This window comes from Cygnus olor (genome assembly GCF_009769625.2).
Source record: "Cygnus olor isolate bCygOlo1 chromosome W unlocalized genomic scaffold, bCygOlo1.pri.v2 SUPER_W7, whole genome shotgun sequence".
Taxonomy (NCBI): Eukaryota; Metazoa; Chordata; class Aves; order Anseriformes; family Anatidae; genus Cygnus; species Cygnus olor.
This window is the reverse complement of record NW_024429078.1, coordinates 1,512,214-1,537,079: the sequence shown is the minus strand read 5'-3', so window position 1 is coordinate 1,537,079 and position 24,866 is coordinate 1,512,214. Positions and strand designations below refer to the sequence as shown.

General features: G+C 48.2%; 2 protein-coding genes across 2 annotated transcripts in view; one reads left to right on the top strand and one right to left on the bottom strand.

Annotated features, from left to right (window-relative positions):
* Positions 1 to 24,866, bottom strand: part of LOC121063021 (CUGBP Elav-like family member 4) — a 1,483,068-nt gene that overhangs the window by 383,304 nt on the left and 1,074,898 nt on the right. The window lies entirely within an intron of this gene.
* On the top strand, positions 996 to 24,072 carry LOC121063039 (aquaporin-7-like). The gene is given in 7 exon segments (XM_040543337.1): positions 996 to 1,072; positions 8,330 to 8,456; positions 17,944 to 18,070; positions 20,611 to 20,730; positions 21,522 to 21,640; positions 23,218 to 23,435; positions 23,875 to 24,072. Coding segments are annotated over 7 exon segments (975 nt in total). The 3' UTR covers positions 24,062 to 24,072.

The window sequence follows — 24,866 nt, the reverse complement described above, 5'->3', positions numbered from 1 at the left end:
CCACCTAGCATCCTTCGCTGGTAATAACCGTTCCGCCGGTTTCTTTATACTTCCGATGTTAGTTTGATTTGCACACAAGTGCATTTTATCGGGTGGGACTTGTCCCACGCATCTCCCCTTTCCAGTCACTTGGGTCAGCGTTATGCCCTGACCCTCTTTCCCCCACGTACATTGTGAGGGATTGGATCCATTTACCCGTCGGGCCTTCTCATTGACCCCCACAGCTTCGTAAAAGGGCGGCCTTACCCCATAACAAAGCCAGCACCGCTCAGTCAGGTTAGGGTTGGTAGCATTTAACAGCTGATAGCTTACTTGCATCAATTTCCACAGGGCCCCTTCCTGGGTTCGAGCTGGGGCAGAGGTAGAAACCTATTTGGTTCAGACACGGGCTTATGGGTGCCAGTTGACAAAGGGATGTGAGAAAAAACTTGGTGCACCCGCCGTAGTTACTTGGTTAATGATAACTTGGTCCTCCCACCTAATTAAACTCCACTTAAAGGGCTGGTGCGAATATCCCTGGTCGGCCCCAGCCGGACAGGGGATAGTCAATAGGAGAGGTAGCGCCAACATACACCAGAAGGGCAACGTCCTTTTATAATTCTGGGGAGGCGGCTTCGAGTTATGGTGGGTACTAGGGCGGTTTATTCGGCCGGACTCCATCATCTCAAATAGGGGTGGGTACCAAATAACTCTCCCCACTGTTGTACTCCTCTGCCTCGCCCGCCTACTTGGTTGCCTCAAGCAGCAGGGTTCACTTTCTTCACGGCAGCAAGGGTAATCTTCAGGGGCCTAGGTACCGATTTCCCTCTTCCAGCCACTCCCAGTCCCAGTTACTCACTCCTCCTTAGGCGCGTTACCCTTCTGATGTATGGGTCTGGGTACATTAAAGAATTTCCCTTCCCCTACTTCCCGGTTTCGTTTACAGTGAACCTATTATTCCTTAGAGAAGGTTACCGATCATACGATTACGAATTCACTCATCAGTCCCTTTTCGCATGGTCAACCTCAAGTCTCCGGGTTGGCTGGTCACTCTCCACCGTTCCTCCGGTATTGGTCCTTTAACTCGGCTGGCGTGAGTCCATCCTTTCTCGGCTGTCCAGACAGCTGTGTCTGTGGTAAGTAGAACAAGGTAGGGTCCTTCCCAACGAGGAGTTAAAGAGGTCTCTTTCCAGGATTTTATCAGAACCTGGTCTCCTGGTTTGATCCCGTGTATGGCCATCTCTAGAGGGGGGGGGCATTGTACTACTCCTTTTGCTGCAGGATCCCCCTTATATTGTGAGGTGACAATACCCTCAGTTCGCCCTCAAAGGTGATTTTATGCGTTTCTTCCACCAGGAGCACAGCCACGACCACTGCCTGGAGACAGGTGGGCCATCCCCTACTCACGGGGTCCAAAAGTTTAGAAAGATCTCCCACGGGTTTCTTTTTCCCTGCCCAGTCTTGAGTTAAGACCCCGAACGCTGTCCCCTCCTTTATGTTGATAAATAGATAAAAGAGTCTCTTCACATTGGGTAAATTTAACACAGGAGCGTTCACTAAATCCATTTTTAAGTCTATCAGGCTTTGCTCATCACTTTGGCTCCATTTCATTAATCCTTCCCCAACCAGTTTCTGATACAAAAACTTCACTTTGCTACTATAATTTTCAATCCATTGTCGACAGTATCCTAACAACTCCAGCAGCTGCCTAACTAACTTGTCTTCTGCTTTTTGACGCTTGTAGTGACAAAATCCCATTCACTCGTTCGGGGTCTAGTTTCTTAGTGCCCTTACTTAGCCAATGTCCTAAATATTTCACCTCTTCCTCTGTGAACTGTAATTTTGACTTTGATACTTTTAGTCCCTTTAAGCTCAAGAAGTTTAGTATCTTGATACTTTCTGTCCTGACTGCCTCCTGACTCTCTCCTGCTAACAGCAAATCATCCACATATTGGACTAAGGTTACTTCAGGATTTGGTTCATAGTTCTCTAATACTTGTTCTAATGCCTGACCGAATAGATATGGTGATTCCGTGAATCCTTGGGGAAGCACGGTCCATCTTAATTGTTGTTTCCGATGGGTTGCAGGATCTTCCCACTCGAAGGCGAAATAATCCCTGCATTCCTTTTTTAAAGGACATGCCCAAAACACATCTTTTAGGTCTATGACACTATACCATTTCTGCGCTGGGAACAGCTGACTTAGCAAGGTATGTGGGTTAGCTACTACAGGAAATCTGGTTATTGTTCTTTTGTTGACCTTCCTCAAGTCTTGGACTAGCCGATAAGAGCCATCAGATTTCTTGATAGGTAATATAGGAGTGTTATGAGGTGACATGCAAGTCTCCAGTAATCCCTGTTGTAGTAGCCTCTCGATTACTGGTTGCAGCCCCTCCCTGCCTTCTTGAGACATTGGGTATTGTTTTACCCTGATAGGAGTCTTGGGATTCCTGATAGTGACTTCAAAGGGACTAATATCTAAACGGCCTACTGATTCGGGAGAATACCACACCTCAGGGTTTATTTTTGCCTCGTCCTCTACAGTGAGGGCGTATAATTTAACCTCAATTCCTTTATTTTTCACCTCCAAATTAATTTTTAGCTTAACCATTAAGTCTCTTCCCAACAGGTTATATTCAGCTTCTGGTACTAATAAGAAGGATCCTGTGCAACTTTGGGCTGGGGTCTCTATTTTCACCCCCTTTATTACTGAGACCCTAAAGGGCTCTCCTTTGGCTCCTATCACCTGTAATTTCTCCGAGGAAGGTTGACATCCCCGGGGTACCATTTGAACAGTCGATCTTTCTGCCCCAGAGTCCACAAGGAACTCCACTTCTTGATGCTGGGAACCTAACTTCAATTTTATCAAGGGCTCCGTTATACCAGAAGTCCCCAGTAGATGGAGCCCCTGACTCCCCTAATCTTCTTTAAACATTCGCTCATCTTGTAAGCGTTTTCTGCAGTCCTTTTTCATGTGTCCCTTCTTTTGGCAATAAAAACATTCTAGCTGTCTTAGATCCCTCTGATCACTCTGGCTCCTCGGAGGTCTTTTTCGTGGTAGCGGAACACCCATTGGGCGAAGGGGGAGCCCTTTTTGTCCTTCCCGGACCGCTGCCACTAGAATCCTGGCCTGCCTTTTCTGAGTCTCTTCTTCTCTTCGCACATATACCTTCTGAGCTTCTCTCAGCAGTTCATCCATCCCTCTATCCTGCCAATCCTCTAATTTTTCTAATTTCCGCCTGATATCCTCCCCCATGATTTTGCCACAAATTGCGTTTTTAACAAGGCCTGTCCCACTGGTGTACCGGGGTCCAGTCCCGAATAAAGCTGGAGGTTCTTCCTTAATCTCTCCAGCCATTCTGTGGGAGTTTCATCCTTCTTCTGATGTTCACTAAAGACCTTATTTATATTTTGTCCTCTAGGGACTGACTCCCTTATACCTTGTACAATAATAGTCCTTAAATCCTGCATATGACCCCTATCTTGTTCATTTTGGTTATTCCAGTTAGGCCTCTGTAGGGGCCATTTAAGATCTCCCGCAGGACCCTGCTGGTGTTACTGGTCCCAGATTCGCATTCCAGCCCTCCGGATCATATTCCTTTCTTCTGCAGTGAATAATATACCTAAAATGGCCTGGAGTTCTTCCCAGGTGTAAACATTAGACCCCAAAAATTGGTCTACTCGCTCAGAGACTCCAAGAGGATCTTCTAAGAGATTTCCCATTTCCTTCTTGAATTCTCTGACGTCTCCCGTATTTAGGGGGATGGAGACGTATCCCATACCGGGTTGGGGCCCTCCCATTGCAACCTCTCTTAGGGGATATAGTCTACCCTCACCCTCTCGATTTCTAGTTTGGCTCCGAGTTACCCGTCTAGTTCCCCGAGGGGTGTCCGTGGCCGAATCAGAGTCACTATGGTAGCCCGGAGCCGTGGGGGGGGCTGGAGGTGAGGGAGGAGGGGGTATATAAGGGGGGGGGGGTGAAAGTGGGACTTCTTCCTCATTCCGTTCATTCTTTTTCCTCCCCCCTTTTTCTCTTAATGGGTATAAGTTGGCTCGGGTCTCAGATCCTATCCATAGGTGTGCATACTCACTCTCCTCTAGGCTGAAAGGCTCCTATGAATTCACATAAAGGTTTAGAGCCTGACAGATCCATTCCTCAAAGGACCCAAACACGGGCCAATATAACGGGTGAGCCCCTAATTTGCTTCCCACCCCAGACTTCCATACAATAATGTATCATCTTAACTTTATCCTTACCCCGCCTAGAGGGGTAATTGTTCCAATTTTTAATCATTAACCCTAACGGGCTTTCCGGTGGTATCGGGGGCAACCTAGCCTTGGGTTCCGACCCACCCATGGGACCAGAAGACTTGCTCTTCTTCTGTCCCATCTTCCAGAGTGCCTTCACACACACACACAGTCTTCACCTCCCGTTCGTGGCCCAGTCCCTCGCGGGAGGTGGGAACCGCACTACCAGGGAGTCCGCACTCGCTTCGTCCTCGATTGGACGTCTCACACAGGCACACTCTGGGCTTCCCAACCCCAACCGAACGGATAACCGGCCTATACTTACTCACTCCTGAGTCTTCGTTCGGAGCTTCGTGCACAAAGATTAAGGGGTTACCGGTTGTTTATTTACTTATCGCTGGAACTTTAGGTTCGTCGGTAGGGGTGCGTTGGCTTGGGGACCTCCAGACAGGGACCGCAAAATCAGGGGGGGCGCGCCTCCCCTGGGAGGGATCCAGCCAAGCTACCACTATCCGAGTCACGGCACCAATTTGTTATAAATTAGTTTTGGTAGAAATCATTCCCGACACATCGTGGGTAGGGTAGATCGAATTTCAATTTATTTGAGCAATTCAGCAAGCAGCAATAAGTAAAACAGCGCTGGGCGGCCCGGGAGTCTCCTGCTCCGCCAACGGCGCGCACCTAAGCACACCAGAGTCTCGATTTATAGTCTTGTGGTTCCGGGTTTTTAGTGGCACATCCTGGTGTCTTCTTACACTGCAAGGCCTGTTGCTAGGGGGTCTTCGTCAGTCCTCTGGTGGTCGTGAGGATGAAGATCATCGTCTTCCTCTGCGTTGGGGTCGTGACTTTGCTGCGGTGTGTGTGTTCCCATGCAAGGAGGAATGCCATTTTGCCCTTATTTGGAGCTGGTTTCTATTGCAATTGTTAACATAACAGGAAGTTCCCATACTTGTTTTTTTCCTTCAACAGGATATTGGGGGTATAAGCAGTCAACCGTTGAAACCCCCCTATCAGCAACATTTAATGAACAAACAAAGCTTTACCCATTACATTAATGAATTAATGAGTAAAAGGGATTGAATTACACAGAACTGGAGTGTTTCCAGGGAACACTCCCTGGAAGTGGGAGATGGGGGGGTATTTAGTCCCCACCAGAAGAATCCTTATTAGTTTGTGATTTTTATTGTTTTTCTTAATTATTATTTCTTAATTATTATAGGGGTGTATATATATATATATAGAAATGATGTATTTTAAGTTTATCTTAGTAATACCAATTCTTAATGGATTGGTGATAGGATGGAGGGAAAAATCAGCATTTCCAATTAATCCAGAACATCTCTCAAGTTCTGTCTCGAAATAATTGTTGGATTTGCACCCAGATGCCTAGAAAGACTGAAAAGGCCTTGTCCCTGATTTCTATTTCCAGCAGCAACTGTGTCTGGATTCTCTAGATTTCTAAAAAGGACAGGTCATACTCAGTCCTGGGAAGGAATAGATTTTGAAGTTGAGCTCCTGTCCTAGTTTCAGTTAGGACAGAGTTAATTTTCCTCCTAGTAGCTGGTAGGGTGCTATGTTTTGGATTAGGATGAGAAGAGCGCTGATAACATGCTGATGTTTTAATTGTTGCAGAGCAGTGCTTACACCAAGCCAAGGACTTTTCAGCTTCTCGCTCTGTCCTGCTAGCGAGCAGGCTAGGGATGCAGCAGGAGCTGGGAGGGGACAGACCCAGGACAGCTGACCCAAACTGGCCAAAGGGGTATTCCATACCATCTGACGTCATGCTGAACAATATATAGGGGTGGCTAGCCGGGGTGGAGGGGGGGCCGGCTGCTCGGGGATAGGCTGGGCATCAGTCAGCGGGTGGTGAGCAATTGCATTGTGCATCACTTGTTTGTACACATTAGTAGTAGTAGTACTATTATCATTATCATTATTATTTTCCTTTCTTTCCTGTTCTAATAAACTGTCTCTATCTCAACCCACAGGCTTCACTTTACCGGGGGAGGGTGAGCGAACGGCTGTGTGGTGTTTTGCTGCCGACCGGGTTAAACCACAAGAGCTCCCTACACATAGTCCTGGCTACAATATACTGTGTTATCAAAGGTGCCTTTTAAACAGCAATGATAGAAAACTCAGGGGGCAAAATTACTGACCCTGGGTGTGGAAATATCCATGAAGTAGGGAATAATCCATACTGTACCGAGTATGGTAGCCACGGGAATGCTAATATACATAATGCACACCAGATACAACATGAGAATCCTGTAAACGGATGGCCTGTCCCGAATGGCAAGGAATGATACTGGCTATATGGCAATAAAGCCAGGAAGGTGTTGCCCCTAGGATGGAAGGGAGCTTGCACCCTGGGGGCAATAATTCCAAATGTAACTATTATTGAAGACCCACAAAGCCAAAGCCCCCTTGAGACCACATGCAGAATTAAGCAGACTCCAGATAATCCTCTAGTAAAATTCTCTAGCATTTCATAGTTTTGCAAGGTGTTTTTTACCTTGGTTAGGGGTGAGTGAATTAGAAAAAGCTATTGTAAATATCTCAGCTATAATTGAAGAACTAGAAAATAAGTTAGATAAGTTTGCAGAAGTAGTACTCTAGAACTGAATAGTATTAGATTTATTAATAACCTCATAAGGAGGAGCGTGCACTGTAATTAATACTAGTTGCTGTATATATGTAGATCAAATGGGATGAATTTGACTGATCTCAAAAATATTTGGGAAAAAACAACAACAAGATCCTACATAGAGTGGCTCAAGATGACACTTCCTGGGGATTTAGAACCATTTGGGAGAAACTAACTTCGTGGTTACCTGAATGGAATTGGCTCAAACAACCATTTGTTGATATTGTAATAATAATGGCATTGTATATCTATCATCCCCCGTGACATCCAAAGAAAAATATTGCACCTTAATGTTGGAAAAACTCGAGTGCGGTATGTGAAGAGGTGCAAAAACAACAATAGGAGTAAGAAAAGAAGAGGGGGGAATTGTGAGAAACAAAATTATGCTTTTGCATTAGAAAGTTTTTTTGCAGTGGAAAATTCCACTAACCTTGCATATTCAAAAGTGATTGTGCAGCATAGCAGTGGGGAGTATGTTAAGCAGGTAAGGGGAAGGTCCCACTGTCCCAGAATAAGAAGGATAGCTAAGGAAAACAGGATGAGCAGCACGAAATCAGTAAAAACAAAACTTACGGGCCCTCTAGTCACGAGAGAAGAAGGAAAAAAAAGGAAAAGGAGAAATTAACGGTTGGTCAAATCAAATTGTACATATATGGTATAGAAGTGCGTCGAGTAGGTTGTGAACCTGTAGTACTCAGCCAATGAGGAAACGGGGGAGAAATCAGGTGTCAGGTAATAAGGAATAAAAGGATATGATAAACTTTTACTGTGCACTCCTAATTGGCAGGACACCTGCCATTGCAATCACGAATAAAATACCTTCACAGAAGATCCTGTCTGAAGAAAATTATTGAGATTTTTCTCACACTGGGGACTGGTGGGGAGGCTCTTGGTAGCATTGAGCCACAGTCGCAGGCTCAAATACTCAGCCTGAAGCAGCGTTCAAGATGTTGTGTTTTTCCCAGACACAGACAGGTGCACGTTAGCTCCAGGCAGTGTCCTTGCCACAGGCTGGGCTTGAGCCAAACAGTCCTGCAAAGCATTGGCAAACAGTCCTGATCTTACCTGTTAAAAAAACTACTGGTGCCCAACCACTAGCTAGTGGGTTACAATGTAGAGCACAACCAAAATTCCTGTTTGATGTCTGTGGAAAAGGCTATGGAGAAAGAGAGGGGCTTTAGGAACACACCAAGGCAGTTTACAGCTCCATTGCTCTGGAAATAGGCTCCTCCTGGGCAGAGGCACGGAGTTTGCAGTGCTCTGGTAGCAAAAATGTTGCATCCTCACCCATTAGTTTTAAAAGGATGGTGTCTGTCTGTGGTAACGTCGAAGCTAGCAGCTATTTTATTGGCTTGTTCATCTTTAACCAAATGAATGAAGGTGTCTGGGGGTGAAGGAAGGTTGCCAAGTTTCAAAGGGTAACTTAGCTCAGCGCAATGAAGTGTGCTGTCACAACAGGAGCTCCAGCGACTGCAGGCTGGAGCCGGAGAGGAGAATGCTGGAGAAGATTCAGAAGATGCTCATGGTTTGTAGCCCGACCCTCAGGGAGCTGCTGGCAGAAGCACTGGGGATGTACATCCTAATGGTAAGGAGGAGATGAGCCCAGGTGTGTGCATGCATGTGCAGGGTGGGTAAGCATTTGCAGCAGCAATGTGCAAGGTCAGTGGTTTCCTACTGCATCCTCAGGGTTGCTCAGCAGCAGCTTGTTACTCTCTCTGGTGGTGCTGCAGCTGAAATGGTGGCGTCACCATCCCTGGGGGTGTTTAAGGAAAGGTTGGACGTGGTGCTTAGGGACAGGGATTAGTGGGTGACATTGTTAGTAGGGGGATGGTTGGAGCAGATGATCTTGAAGGTCTTTTCCAACCTTACCGATTCTATGATGCTTTTCTCCACACTGTGCCGGAGGGGATGGCATAGGCTGGGCAGGTGCCTGCAACCATCAGGGTCCTGCATGGGGTAGGGGAGCAGGTCCTTGCTCCTCTACCACTGACAGCCCCTGCGAAATGGGAACAGAGCGCATCTGCCTTTCTGCTGGGGGTGCTGGCAAAATGAGTGCCTGTGAAACTCTCTGGAGTCACAATCCATCGTTAGGAAATGTAATTTCCAGGTGTAAAGCATGTCAGGGTTTTGCTTATGATTGTCTCACATTGGCAAAAGAATAGTGCTTATCTCAAATCATACAGAAACTCTCAGCTTGCCTGAGAGGTCTGTTGCACAAAGAAAAAGTGAAACCATTTTGAGCTTTTGGGCTGCTTGGAGGTGCTTAGGGGAAGGCAAGGGTGATCGCTTTGCAGTCAGAATTGATCCCTGTGGTGGTGACATGCCCACCAGGATCAGAGCCTTCGTGTGTCGGACCAACACAGCCAAATGAGATCCTCTCTCTGCAAAGGCCCAGTATCTGCCTGTGCCAATTTGCCACACCTGGACTTAGCCTGTAAGTGCTTTTGGGCTGAGAGCAGCTTTTTGGGCTGGACAGAGGATGGGGAAGTTATTTGAGTAATCCAAATAACTCATACTTGAAGATTTTCATAGGAGGAGGAGAAGATTTGTATAAGCATGTGGGCCCTCTGCCACAGCTATCTGCACAGATGAAGGTGTTGATTTTCAAGGGCAACAACTGCATGTGCAAAGGATGCTTGCTTCTTATCACATCTTACTGCACATCCAGCCCCTCAAAGTTCACTCCTGCTGCACAGGTAGTTTTGAGCGCATTGGAAATTAGAGTACAGACACCTGAGACTCCTCATTAGGAGCTGAGCAAACCATGTTCCCTTCTATCTCCTTTGGGTTTTGGTGCTGGAACTCCCCAGGTGATAAAGAACAAGTCTGGGGGGGCCCTGTCAGGGATGTCTCTGGGACACAGCATGAGGAGGAGACATTTCTCTGCACTCGGGGCAGCCCAAGGGAGATTTTGGAGCCTTCAACTCACGTTGGCTCTTCCCTCACTAGGCCCCATGAGGGAACAGACTAGGAGGAGGGACGCAGCACACTGCCCCCAGCAAGGGCTGGCAACAAGCAGCACCTACCATTCCAATGTAACATCCAGCCTCAGACCCTTCGGCAACCCCCTGGCCCTTGCTGCAGCTGGAAATGTGCTGGGTGCATCTCCAGGACTCCTGGCTGGCTGCTGTTTGGATGGTAGCACACAGACAGGGCCTCTTGTTTTACTGAACAGGCAATGATCATAAAGGAGGGAACCAGATAGTGGGAGTAAGTGGCATGAGGAATGGGGAGGTAGGAAAAAAGGCTGCTTTGGGACTGAGGATAGAAGAGGTGACCAGAGGTTTGGATCTGTGCTGAAAAATAGATTTTCTGGCCCGGCCAGGTCTCCTGCCCTGCCCTCTCTGCACTGCATGCTCTCCTGCAAAACCTGAGCTTTGTGCATTTGGCTTCTCCTGGATGTGGCTTTGAAAAAGCTCAGAAATGAGTAGGCAAAGTTTTTGTAAGGGCTTTGCAGATGCTGGAGGACATCCCAGGTTCTGCTTTTTGGGGCTTTTGCTGAGGCAGGCTGAGAGAAAGTCCCACGCTGGAGGCTGTAGCTGTGTGCAGCACAGAGTGTGGTCTGTGAATACAAGAGAGATGAGAAAAGTGTCTGTGGGTACCAGGGGATTTGGGTGATGCCTAAAAGGGAAGAGGGAGAGCAGGTACATGAGATAAAATTTGGATCCAGGCAGAGCAGCCAGTAAAGATCTGAATCAATCTGAATTCTTTTTTTTTTTTTTTTGGCTGGAACAAGTTACCAAAATTAGAGTTGAGTTTGGCAAACAGCTGTGTGTTGCCAAACTACATTTTTAGTCAGTAAATTGTACACCAGGAAAAGAAAGACATCCATGCAGCTGTGGTGACGCTCCCCAGGCTCAAATCCCTGGTTGCAGACACAATGTGCCACCGTGTGTGAGTGTCCCTGGACATCAGTGTCTGGGGTTTGTATCCTGTCCTGGTTTCAGGTAGGACAGAGTTAATTTTCCTCCTAGTAGCTGGCAGGGTGCTATGTTTTGGATTAGAATGAGAAGAGCGCTGATAACATGCTGATGTTTTAATTGTTTTACACTTTAATTGTTGCTTACACCAAGCCAAGGACTTTTCAGCTTCTCGCTCTGTCCTGCCAGCGAGCAGGCTAGGGATGCAGCAGGAGCTGGGAGGGGACAGACCCAGGACAGCTGACCCAAACTGGCCAAAGGGGTATTCCATACCATCTGACGTCATGCTGAACAATATATAGGGGCGGCTAGCCGGGGTGGAGGGGGGGGGCCGGCTGCTCGGGGATAGGCTGGGCATCGGTCAACGGGTGGTGAGCAATTGCATTGTGCATCACTTATTTCGTACACATTATTACTATTAATACTATTATTATTATTATTATTATTATTATTATTGTTGTTATTCTTTTCCCTGTCTTAATAAACTGTCTTTATCTCAACTCACAGACTTCACTTTCCCGTTTCTCTCCCCCATCCCGGAGAGGGAGGGGGGAGGGTGAGCGAACGGCTGTGTGGTGTTTGGCCGCCAGCCAGGCTAAACCACAACAGTCCATTTGGTGCCCAACGTGGGGCTCGAAGGGTTGAGATATCGACAGATTTGACCAGAGTGTGTTAAACTAAAATTGGTATATGTATTCAACCTGCTTAATAGTTGCTAGTCACAATGTTGATTGCCTTAATCTCAGGTCTGCTGTGCCTGTTTCCCAAATTGAGTTTTATAGCACGTTACTTTCTGTATGTGCTCCCTGTCGTGCTGTTTATCCTTTCCGGGCCCTGGTTTAAGATTGTTATGGTACTGTGTGGTGTAACGGCTTATGAAATGATGAGATATCTGGTCATGACTCTAACCTGGTATTTGTACTCAGCACTGTCGTCGACTCTATACTTCGGAAACCATATCTCAGAAACTATTAGCAATTACACCTATTGCCTTTTTTCATCAGGGAGTCAATCTGTGGAGGGGACAGGGGAAGATATTTTTTCCTACCTGTTCACTCTCCCTTCCTCCTTCACCACCCTCTTATCCCCCGAGCTAGTTTTGTTAGCTCTCCAAGATTTTGAATATCTTTGGGATACTCAGACCAGCATGTTCTTGTTGTTATGTCTCCTGAATGCGCTTCAGGTTTTGTTTAAGGTTAAACAACTACTTAGGAATCTCATCCGGAGATCTGTCTTGAGGCGGGATAGTTGCGAGTGGCAGGGAGTGTGGGAGGATATGGGCAGGTTTCTAGAGCAGTGGGCACCTCCAGTGTTTTGGACTTTCACCCCTGAACAACTGCAAAATCCTAAAAAACTGGTAGAATGCTTGAAAAAAAGGTGTCATGACTCTGGCAGTTCCAAAGTGACACAAATCACTGTGGCGTGCTGGGGTCTGGCTTGTGCCTATCGAGCTGCAATTGATGCTACTATCAACCTAGTGACAGACCCTGCGGCCGTTCCAGTCCCGGCTCCTGCAGCCATTCCAGCTCCAGCTCCCACAGCCGTTCCAGCTCCCGCAGCCGTTCCAGCTCCCGCAGCCGTTCCAGCTCCAGCTCCTGTAGCCGTTCCAGCTCCCGCAGCCGTTCCAGCTCCAGCTCCCGCAGCCGTTGCAGCCCCTGCAGCTGCTCCAGCTCCTGCAGCCGCTCCCACTCCTGTGGCTGGGTCAGAGAAACGAACTGTAGCAGTGCAAGTTGCCCCTGCAGAGGGTATTCCAACCCCTGTGGCAGACCCTGTGGCTGGGTCGGAGAAACGAACTGTAGCAGTGCAAGTTGCCCCTGTAAAAAAGGTGAAAAAATGGTATAGAGACTCAGGTCGTTTAGAACGCAGACAGTCTTCTGCTAAGTCTGGGTGTGGAGAAGACGAGGCTGGGCCATCAAGTGTGCAGGAGGATGAAGATGAGGATGAGGATGTCAGAAAATCAACAGTAACTACCCGAACCCTATACCAGCGTGAGCTAAGAGATGTGCGGAAAGATTTTGGTCGCTGTATAGGTGAACAGCTTGTCACCTGGCTGCTCCGGTGCTGGGACACTGGAGCCAATGGTGTGGAATTAGAGGGCAGGGAAGCCAGGCGGTTGGGATCCCTTGCTAGAGATGCAAGCATTGACAAAGCAATTGGAGATGGAGCACGATCTCACAGCCTCTGGAGGCGTCTCCTGTTAGCTGTGAAGGGAAGGTATCCCTTCAAGGAAGAACTTGTATGCCTACCAGTCAAGTGGACCACCATGGAGAAGGGAATTCAGTACCTGAGGGAATTAGCCGTACGGGAAGTAATTTATAAGGACCTAGACGACGCACAAACATCCACAGATCCAGATGAAGTCCAGTGTACTCGACCCATGTGGCGGAAGTTTGTACGGAGTGCACCATCATCATGGGCCAGCACATTGACGATAATAACCTGGAAAGACGCTGAAGATCCCACAGTGGGTGACGTGGCTAAACAACTCCGGGAGTACGAAGGAAATCTCTCCTCTTCCCTACAGGCCTGCGTCTCGGCTGTGGAGAAACTCTCTGAAGAGTTCCACCAACTTAAAGAGAATTTATCTTCCCCCCCACCTGAACGAACCAGTGGCCACCAACTAAAAGAGAATACTTTGGAGAAACTTTTTGAAGAGGTCCACCAACTTAAAGAGAGTGTATTTTCTTCCCCACCTGTACAAACCAGCGTCTCGGCTATTAGGGGTAAACGTGCATCCGTGCAAAGAAGACAATATGGTGGGTACACACCCCGCGCCACCCTGTGGTTTTACCTACGTCACCATGGAGAGGACATGAGAAAATGGGATGGAAAATCTACTGAGACCCTAGAGGCATGGGTACGTGAGTTGCAAAAGAAAACAATCGGGAGAAAGGGGTTCTCTGAAAAGTTTGCTGCTCCAACTTCCAGCAGGCAGTCTTTTAAACACAGAAATGAAGATTCTGACCAGGACTAGAGGGGCCCTGCCTCCAGCCAGGGGGAGGAAAGGGACAATCGAGTTTATTGGACTGTGTGGATTCGATGGCCTGGCACGTCTGACGCACAGAAGTATAAGGCTCTACTAGACACCGGTGCACAATGTACTCTAATGCCATCAAGCTGTAAAGGGCCAGAGCCCATCTGTATTTATGGCGTGACAGGGGGATCCCAGCAGTTAACTGTATTGGAGGCTGAAGTGAGTCTAACCGGAAATGAGTGGCAAAAGCACCGTATTGTGACTGGCCCGGATGCTCCGTGCATCCTTGGCATAGACTATCTTAGAAGAGGATATTTCAAGGACCCAAAAGGGTTCCGCTGGGCTTTTGGCATAGCTGCCTTAGAGACAGAGGACATTAAACAGTTGTCTACCTTGCCCGGTCTCTCAGAGGACCCTTCTGTTGTGGGGTTGCTGAGGGTTGAAGAACAGCAAGTGCCAATCGCTACCACAACTGTGCACCGGCGGCAATATCGCACCAACCGAGACTCCCTGATTCCCATCCACGAGCTAATTCGTCAACTGGAGAGCCAAGGAGTGATCAGCAAGACCCATTCACCTTTTAATAGTCCCATATGGCCAGTGCGAAAGTCTAATGGTGAGTGGAGACTAACAGTGGACTATCGTGGCCTGAACGAAGTCACGCCACCACTGAGTGCTGCAGTGCCGGACATGCTAGAACTCCAGTACGAACTGGAATCAAAGGCAGCCAAGTGGTACGCCACAATTGATATCGCTAATGCATTTTTCTCCATCCCTCTAGCAGCAGAGTGCAGGCCACAGTTTGCTTTCACTTGGAGGGGAGTCCAATATACTTGGAATCGGCTGCCCCAGGGGTGGAAACACAGCCCTACCATTTGCCATGCACTGATCCAGTCTGCGCTGGAGCAGGGGGAGGCTCCTGAACACCTGCAGTACATCGATGACATCATTGTGTGGGGTGACACTGCAGAGGAAGTTTTCGAGAAAGGGAAGAAAATAGTCCAAATCCTTCTGAAGGCCGGTTTTGCCATAAAACAAAATAAAGTTAAAGGACCTGCACGAGAGATCCAGTTTTTAGGAATAAAATGGCAAGATGGACGTCGTCAAATCCCAATGGATGTGATCAACAAAATAACAGCTATGTCTCCACCAACTAGCAAAAAGGAAACACAAACTTTCCTAGGTGTCGTGGGGTTTTGGAGAATGCATATTCCAAATTACAGTCTGATTGTAAACCCGCTCTACCAAGTAACCCGCAAGAAGAATGCTTTTGAATGGGGCCCTGAGCAACGACAAGCCTTTGAACAAATTAAGCAGGAAATAGTTCATGCAGTAGCCCTTGGGCCAGTCCGAACAGGACCAGATGTAAAGAATGTGCTCTACACCGCAGCCGGGGAGAATGGCCCCACCTGGAGCCTCTGGCAGAAAGAGCCTGGGGAAACTCGAGGTCGACCCCTGGGGTTTTGGAGTCGGGGATACAGAGGATCTGAGGCCCACTATACTCCAACCGAAAAGGAGATATTGGCAGCATATGAGGGAGTTCGATCTGCTTCGGAAGTGGTCGGTACTGAAGCGCAGCTCCTCCTGGCACCCCGACTGCCAGTACTGGGTTGGATGTTCAAAGGAAGGGTCCCCTCTACACATCATGCAACTGATGCTACATGGAGCAAGTGGGTTGCACTGATTACTCAGCAGGCTCGAATAGGAAACCCCAGTCGCCCAGGAATCCTGGAAGTGATTATGGACTGGCCAGAAGGCAAGTACTTTGGGATATCATCAGAGGAGGAGGTGGTCCGTGCTGAAGAAGCCCCACTGTACAACAAGCTACCAGAAAATGAGAAGCAATATGCCCTGTTCACTAATGGGTCCTGTCATATTGTGGGAAAGCATCAGAGATGGAAAGCTGCTCTATGGAGTCCTACACGACGAGTTGCAGAAGCTGCTGAGGGAGAAGGTGAATCGAGTCAGTTTGCAGAAGTGAAAGCCATTCAGCTGGCCTTAGATAGTGCTGAACGAGAAAAGTGGCCAGTTCTCTATCTCTATACTGATTCATGGATGGTAGCAAATGCCCTGTGGGGGTGGCTACAGCAATGGAAGCAGAACAACTGGGAACGCCGGGGCAAACCCATCTGGGCTGCTGCATTGTGGCAAGATATTGCTGCCCGGGTAGAGAACCTGGTTGTAAAGGTACGCCATGTAGATGCTCATGTGCCCAAGAATCGGGCCACTGAAGAACAGAGAAACAACCAGCAGGTGGATCAGGCTGCTAAGATTGAAGTGGCTCAGGTGGAGCTGGACTGGCAACATAAAGGTGAATTATTTATAGCCCGATGGGCCCATGACACCTCAGGCCATCAAGGTAGAGATGCAACATACAGATGGGCTCGTGACCGAGGGGTGGACCTGACCATGGACACTATAGCACAGGTTATTCATGATTGTGAAACATGTGCTGCAATTAAACAAGCCAAACGGTCAAAGCCTCTCTGGTATGGAGGACGATGGCTGAAATACAAATATGGAGAGGCCTGGCAGATTGATTACATCACACTCCCCCAAACCCGCAACGGCAAGCGCCACGTACTTACAATGGTGGAAGCAACCACCGGATGGCTGGAAACATATCCTGTGCCCCATGCCACCGCCCGGAACACTATCCTGGGCCTTGAAAAGCAAGTCCTATGGCGACATGGCACCCCAGAAAGAATTGAGTCAGACAATGGGACTCATTTCCGAAACAACCTTATAGACACTCGGGCCAAAGAACATGGTATTGAGTGGGTGTATCACATCCCCTATCATGCACCAGCCTCCGGGAAAGTTGAACGATACAATGGACTGTTAAAGACTACACTGAAAGCAATGGGTGCTGGGACATTCAAAAATTGGGACACACATTTGGCAAAGGCCACCTGGTTAGTCAATACTAGAGGATCTGCCAACCGAGCTGGACCTGCCCAATCAAACCTGTTACGCACTGTAGAAGGGGATAAAGTTCCTGTAGTGCATGTAAGAAACATGCTGGTTAAGACAGTCTGGGCTACTCCTGCCTCAGGAAAAGGCAAGCCCATTCGTGGGATTGCTTTTGCCCAGGGACCTGGATGCACTTGGTGGGTAATGCAAAAGAATTGGGAGGTCCGGTGTGTACCTCAAGGGGACCTAATACTGGGTGAGAATAGCCCATGAGTTGAATTGTAGTATGTTAATTATCATATAACACTGTATGTCATCACTACCATGGTTGCTATATATCATAGATGAAAATGGTGATTAATTAGAAGGTATTGGAAAGAGTGTAACCTGAGCATGACATAAATGGTATGGAATAAGGGGTGGATATCTGTCCTGGTTTCAGTTAGGACAGAGTTAATTTTCCTCCTAGTAGCTGGCAGGGTGCTATGTTTTGGATTAGAATGAGAAGAGCGCTGATAACATGCTGATGTTTTAATTGTTGTAGAGCAGTGCTTACACCAAGCCAAGGACTTTTCAGCTTCTCGCTCTGTCCTGCTAGCGAGCAGGGTAGGGATGCAGCAGGAGCTGGGAGGGGACAGACCCAGGACAGCTGACCCAAACTGGCCAAAGGGGTATTCCATACCATCTGACGTCATGCTGAACAATATATAGGGGTGGCTAGCCGGGGTGGAGGGGGGGGCCGGCTGCTCGGGGATAGGCTGGGCATCGGTCAACGGGTGGTGAGCAATTGCATTGTGCATCACTTATTTCGTACACATTATTACTATTAATACTATTATTATTATTATTATTATTATTATTATTATTGTTATTCTTTTCCCTGTCTTAATAAACTGTCTTTATCTCAACTCACAGACTTCACTTTCCCGTTTCTCTCCTCCATCCCGGAGAGGGAGGGGGGAGGGTGAGCGAACGGCTGTGTGGTGTTTGGCTGCCAGCCGGGCTAAACCACAACTCATACCCAGCTCAGAGTAGAGCATCTGGTTTGGTGTGATGGAGTACCCACCAATAAGGAATACCCAGGCACCTGGTCAGTTTTTGCAGGGAGGGGAAGCATTCTTGCTTGATCTCCTAACTGTGGACACCTTGGAGTCTTCCCATCTATGGAGGTTTGTTAGTATTGCAGAAAAAGTGGCAAGGAAGCTCAGGCCACCATGGCAACAACACTACTTTTAACATTCCTTTCTCTATTTTCCATGCACTAGGTCTTTGGCTTGTCTTCTGTGGCAGAAGTGGTATTAGGAAGAGGAGAATTTGGGCAGTATCTGAGCATCAATTTGGGATTTGGCATTGGAGTCACCCGGGGGATCCATGCAGCTGGAGGAATCTCTGGTGAGTAGGACACCTGAGCATCATCTTTATGTCCCCTAAAGGCCACAGGCATTGGGGACTGCAGGAGTGGGCTGCAGAGCAGTGGGTGATGGCATGACAAGGAGGGGCTTTGGCCTCACCACCAAAAAATGCAGTCCCACAGTCTCCAGAGAAGAGCAGAGCAGGTCTGGTGAACCATAGCCAGTGTCAGCCTTGTGATCGAGTGATCACAGCCAAGTCCTCGGTGGGGTGACAGGTCTGAGGTCAAGCCAGGGGGTCATGGTGGCATAGCAAGGTCAGGAGCAGCAGGGGACAAGGCAGACATCGCATACCTACAGTATGCGGACCCCAAACGCATGTCCTGAGCTGAGATGGTGCATGGGTAGATGCCCCAGGTGAGGCTCTCACAGCTCTTGTTCACAGCTCAGCGCTGCACAGAGCTGCCCAGTATCAACACCAAACTGGGCACAGGCAACCAAGTACCCAGGGTGGTCTGGGGGAAGAAGCTGCAGAGGGGGACTGCGGAGAAGTTTGGTCCCAGGTTGGCCACAAGAGGAATCGGATCCTGTTGGTGCACTCAGGGCTCTGCCAAAGCGGGGCAGGAGATACAGCGGGTATTCTTGAGACTCCCTGCTCACCGGTGGGCATGGGCAGAGGGAAGTGGGACAGAGAAGAGCACAGATGCAGCCATCCCCTCTCCTTGCAGTCAGAGGAGCCACATTTCAGCATTGCCCACGTTAGGCGCTTGGGTTATGCCATCAGAACGTGGCCCAAGGAGATCTGAAAACATGCTGCCAATATGACCCATGGGGAAGTAAATCATTTATTGCAAAGGAAAGCTTACTGCTGATGTTGCAACAAGGAATAGTATGGAAATTTTCTCCTTATCACCCACACCCATGCACATTCCTCCCCCCCATGCAAACTCAGGAGGTGGTGTTTCAGGAAGTGGTGTTTTGGGGCCATAGGGTGATATCTCTCACATGACAGCACATTGCCTTTGCCTTGTGCAATTTCTGCATTCATTTGCACCAAGTGAAGTGATTAAAGGCTCTAGTGGGCAAAAAATTATAGCAAGTCCTTGCTCTTGAACTGCTGGAGCACAAAGGTGTCCAAGGCTGGAGCTGGCTTTGAAAGGAAAGATTTTCCATGCAAACAATCAGCTCTTAGTCCCCCTGTCCATTTAGAGCTGGTGGAGACAACCCAGGGAAAGTGGGCTGAGCAAAGGGGGTCCCAGGTGACATTTGAGATGGAGTTGACCTGCTGAGGGCTGGGAGGTGGGAGATCTCAGCTCAGCCAGTCACAGGATGGTAGTAGAACCAGTGTCAGGGCTCCTTGACGTTGCAGTTTGGATTCACTTGGGTCACAAGATGCTTTTTATGATCTCTGAAGTGGCTGGTCATGCCCACAAAGGATCAAAGAAGGTCGGGGAAAAAAAAGGGGGAGGGAGGTCTCCCCCCAGTTCAGCTGTGGTTGTGGGATTGCAGCAGGTGGTACATGCGCTTTCACCTCACTCTGTCCTGCACCTTGATGAGATAACATGTCTGGATCTTATCCCTTTCTGAGTCTGGATAAGGAGAAAGCCACTAAGATTGGAGCATTTGCTGACCCCTGAAGTGTACACCTTCAGTTCAGGACAAAGCAAGTGTTTGCATTGGGCTTGTGAGGAGATTAGGCCTGGAGAACAGACTTGGTTGCACTGAGGGCACAAGACTTCTGTAGCTGAGGCCAGAACCGAACCTGGAGCCACTTAGTTTTTCTCCAGAAGTACTATCGTGATACCAACCTCCTTCCCCTCAAAACAGGGAAAACTGCTCTTGCAGTGTATGAAAGCCACATGCTAAAAGGTGTAAGGGAATTCAGTCCAAGATTATGAACTCTGCAAGGGGAGGACTCTGTCTGCTCCAGACCAGTGGGTGTAACAACGGCCTGGGCAAGAATGACCATCCTGGTAACCCCTCCTCAATTAAGTGACATCCAAGAGCTAAGTCCCTGCTGACAACCCCATGTATGTGGTTGATTTTGCAGTTCGTTACCCCAGCATCTCATGTCTTGCTGCTAGATGTGCAAAGGGCCCACAGCTCCCATCAGCTGGAGCACTCAGCTCTGCCAGGAGCAGACCCTCCTTGTCTATCAGATCTTTTCAAAAGGTCTTTTAATTGTTTGGGATAGGATATGTCTTATCTACCTGTAGCCATCTAAAAGGTGGGTGATAAGTCAAAGAGTCTGGCCCATACAGGAGGAGACTCATGCCATGCCAAGAGAGGGGTCTCTGACAGGTGAGATGACCGACTTTCTGGAGGCAGTCTGTGGTCTACAGAGAGCTAAGCAGAGGATATCTAACTCCTAAAGGACTAAAGCTAGGAGCTCTCTCCCCTGCACCATTCAACTGCCATGGGGAAATGGGTCAGCTTGGCATCTGTGCAGGAGGGAGACCCTGCCCAGGGAGAGCCTTGGTGCTTGCTACTCTGGGGTCTGAGTCTTTACTCTGGGATATGGGGCATGCTCCAAATCTGGTGCCTCAGGGCCAATGCCACTCTCCTTTATTGTGATTTTTGCAGCCATCACCATCACACACTGCATTTTAGGAAACCTCCCCTGGAGAAAGCTTCCAGCTTATCTGCTCAGCCAGTTCCTGGGCTCCTTTCTGGCAGCAGCCACCATCTTTGGTACCTACTATGGTATAGTTGTGTCTTTATCACAGGGGTTGCTGTGGGTACCTTTTCAGTCCCAATTCACAGGTCATCAAAAATGTATCCTTTTGCAGTCCCCAGCATTATATCTCAGTGACGATGTTGAACTCTTGGCTTGTGGGACAGACCTTTATAGCTCAAGGCCAGGCAGGGCACAGATATTCCTGGGAAGGATGTTCACTTCCTGGAGAACACAGCTCCTTTTGCACAGGGCATTCCCACTGCTAAAACCTGTCTCAACACCAGTAATTTTGTCAACATTTTTTTATTTTTTATTTTTTTAATAAAAAAAAAGTTCAGAAAAAAAGCATTTTGTTTGCCTTTTGTTTCCAAGGGCTTGCAAGGGCTTGAGTTGGATGGACCACCAAGTATTAGGCACAGCCAGAGCTCTGTGGGACTCTGCTGTTCTGTAGCAAATAAGACAACAGTTGCTCATGTTTATGGGTTGTTAGCAGAAGACCCACCACCAGCATGTCTCAGTCCCCGAGGGTCACAGAGGGACAGAGGCCTCCCAGTGCATCCAGAGCATCCAGCCTGCCCCAGGGTCCCTGAGCAGGGACAAGGAGCTGGCATGCATAAGGATCCAGCTGCAGACCAAAGTCTGAGGGTGACAGATATCAGTGAGATCATGCCCTGCAAGGGGTGTGTTGACTTCATCATATTTGTCACTGCCTCTCTTCCCCTTTGTGTCTCTGCTGGCTGCAGTGGGTGAACATGCCACGTGTGATGAACTCCGCGCTGCCCACTGTGCTAACTCTCTTAATTCCCATTTCTCCCAGATACTTTGTATGACTACACCAAGGGGAACTTCACGGTGACAGGACCAACTGCCACAGCGTCGATCTTCTCCACTTACCCTCATCCCTTTATGTCCTTGCTGGGAGGCTTCTTCGCAGAGGTCAGTGGGGACAGCTGAGGTGTGCTAGGAGAAGGTGGGTGGTAGCAGGCTCTGGTACAGGGCTGGTACAAAGGACTCACAGATCTATGCGTGCTGACAGTCACAACCTCTACTCTGAGGAGCCCACCGTCCAGGCAGAAGCTTGTCAGGTAGTATCAAAGGTGGTAGAGCAGGAGCGCAGAAACCATGAGGTCTGAGGGGGGGTAAATTGCTTAGGCCATGGGAGAACTCAGTCAGGAGGGTAGCCCGGAGCCCTTTGCTGAAGAGGGCATTAACTGAAGGAAAGATCCTGGTGTCAGCCCTCATCTGCACGGTCCCTTGAGATGGTATAGGAGACCAAAGGGCTCAGCCACCTTGCAACCCCCTCTACAGGGCCTGCTGCTGTGGGGCCAGATCTGCTCCTGTAAGCACCTTTCCTTGCACACTGTCCAAGCAGTGGCAAAATTTGAAGCTGAGCTATGGCAGAAACCACCTTCTTTGGGCTCTGCTCAGTTCCCTGAACTGTTCTTAACCTTTTTGAATCATACACCTGCTCCACACTCTCAGGCAGCTCTGCTGGCTGCTCCTCACCAGCACAGATGGTCCAGGGCTGCTGTCACATGAATACAGCCTGTCTGGATTGAACCTCTGGGGGTTTGAACAGTGAAGTTTAGACTGAATACAGTTGATTCCCAGCATATAACACAATGTCCAGGTGCCCAGAAATGAGATGGGGATGCCTCAGGGAATGTGGAGCATCCCTGAGCGTGTCCCAGTGCTACAGAAGGAAGAGTCACTTTCAGTTCAAATCTGAGGAAGCTTGTGCTTTTGTTTCTGAGCTGGTGAAGCTGTGCCTGGATGCTATGAGGAGGATGGTGAGAGCTGGAAAGCCACCAGATGGGCTCCTGGTTGCTCAGCATCCTGTGGAGCGTGCAGTGTCCTTGCTGCACAAGAAAGCAAATGACAGTGACAAGGTCATAGGAGCTATAGGGTTTCTGCTCTTGCTGGCATCTCTGCAGTCCAAGGCTCTCCAGGTACATCTTCTGAAGCAGAAAGAGACAGGAGTCATAATGTCTATACAAACAAAAACTACTGATATCTTGGGCACTGCAGATCTATGAATGTCTGCTCTGTATTGTCACAGATGGGAGATTCTTTCCCAGATGAGAATCTGGTCTCTACCTTGAGTCCAAAAAGGGCAGATGCAGCAGGCTCTACAATACCTCTCCTGCTAGGGAGGATCAGATATGTCCTGTAATCAGTTTGTTATGGCTCTGTCACTGTTGGACAAAAGGTACTTAAAATAACCTTTGCCCCTAACTTGAAAGGTGGAGGGAGATGATGGTTCTGAGAAGTTTGTATCAGTCCTTGAGCATTTTTGTTGATGAGGTGGAGACATTTTTGCTGGGAAATAAGTTAATCTTTTCTTCAGCATCATCTATGAGGTGGGAATTACATTGGGGTCCTCCCTGACTTGATCAAGCCATGAATCCTACCTGTTCTTTCAGTCTGGGAAGTCTCTTTCTCTCTGCTGAGTGGGATCCTCCTGCCTTTGCTGTTCTCTCTCTTGACCTGTTTCCCCTTTCCTGCTCCTGCAGTTTATGGCAACAGTGATGTTGCTCTTGGGCATTCTGGTCATCCACGACGAGAAAAATAATGGAGCCCTGAAAGGCACACAGGCCCTGCTCACGGGTATCCTGGTCCTAGGCATTGGTCTGGGGATGGGAATGAACACAGGCTATGCCATAAACCCCTCCCGGGACCTGCCCCCAAGGATCTTCACAGCAATTGCTGGCTGGGGAGTGGATGTCTTCACGTGAGTGACCTGTTTTGCTTTTACATTGCCCAGCTCACAAGGAGAGGAGTTAAGCCCAAGATAAAATAGCCATGGAGCCTGTGCACAATTGGAATGCAAGCCTGGTTCGCAATGGGTTTGGGTCTTGTTAAGGAATTTTCTTTGGACCGAGTGACACTATCGCTGTCAAATGGGTTCTCCTTTTCAGAGAGCAAGGGTTGTGCATAGAGAAGCCCCATGCTCCAGGTACACACAATTTGAGGTATATCAATTCTCCAGTGCAGGATTCAGCTTGACATTTGAATACTTCAGTTTAGCCACCAAGAACTAAAGAAGTCTAACCTTAGTTAGCTAGAGATTGAGCTGGTTATTGCAGTGTCTGGAGAGCCAGAGTGGTTTGGCTCACCAGAAAGCAGTTCCAGTCTGGCTAACCAGATGCCTCTTCTGTGTTTTGTTTTAGGGCTGGAAATTACTGGTGGTGGATCCCAGTCATAGCTCCAACACTGTGAAGCCTTGTTGGTAGTTTAATCTACAAACTATTCATTGATTTTCACAATCAATCTCTCCTGGAAAGTGGAAATGAGAAAGGACAGCCAGCTAGAGACTTCTACGCTGTGATGGCCATGTGCTCCCAGGAAAGGGCCTGACAGCAAAGTCGAGGTGGACATAAGCACTGACAGCCAAAGGGTAACCAAGTGGGTAAGGGCATGTGCAATGGCACTGCTGGAGCACACACTTTTTTCACCCTGCAGGTGGAGAAATGAGAGTAGCCTACAATAAATCTATTCTGCTTAATCAGACAAACAGGGTCTCTAAGACACTGGGCAGACCTGAGTAGGCTAGAGCTCTCTATGACCTGAAGAAATAATTCAGTTTCCCTAAGCAAAAGTCTACAAAAAAATAAATAAATCACATTCTAGAGAAAAGCAAAGCAGAGCCGCGAGACTCCAGTTACCTGTAAGTTCACAGCAATCAAAATACAAAATCCAACAGGGTTGGAATAAAAATTAGATCTACATGGTGGCAGAAACAACTTAATTGAAGAAATTTTGATCTGGACTATTCTTTTTGTAAGAGATAGTAGATATTACACTGATGGTTCAGGAGCTTAGATTTGTTTGTTTGCTAAATCTGCCACCATAGCCATGATCCAGTTTCTTAGAACACAGAGAAGAGCAAGGATGGTCTGAAAAAGAAACCTTGTGGGTTCTATTTTTTAGTTTTTTAATAATTTGTTTTCTTTTTGGTCTAAATATTAAGGAAGCACTAGCAAATTAGTAAATTACAGGGTCTCCTGAATCCCGGTACCACCCTGCTGGAACAGGCTAGGATATGTTTTGTGCTATGCTGGTGTGATGGAAACGTGTGTTACTGATGAGTGAGACTTTAACTACCACTTTATGAAAGGATTCAGACAACTTCTTTGGCAGCATCTACAAATGCTGGAAAAAC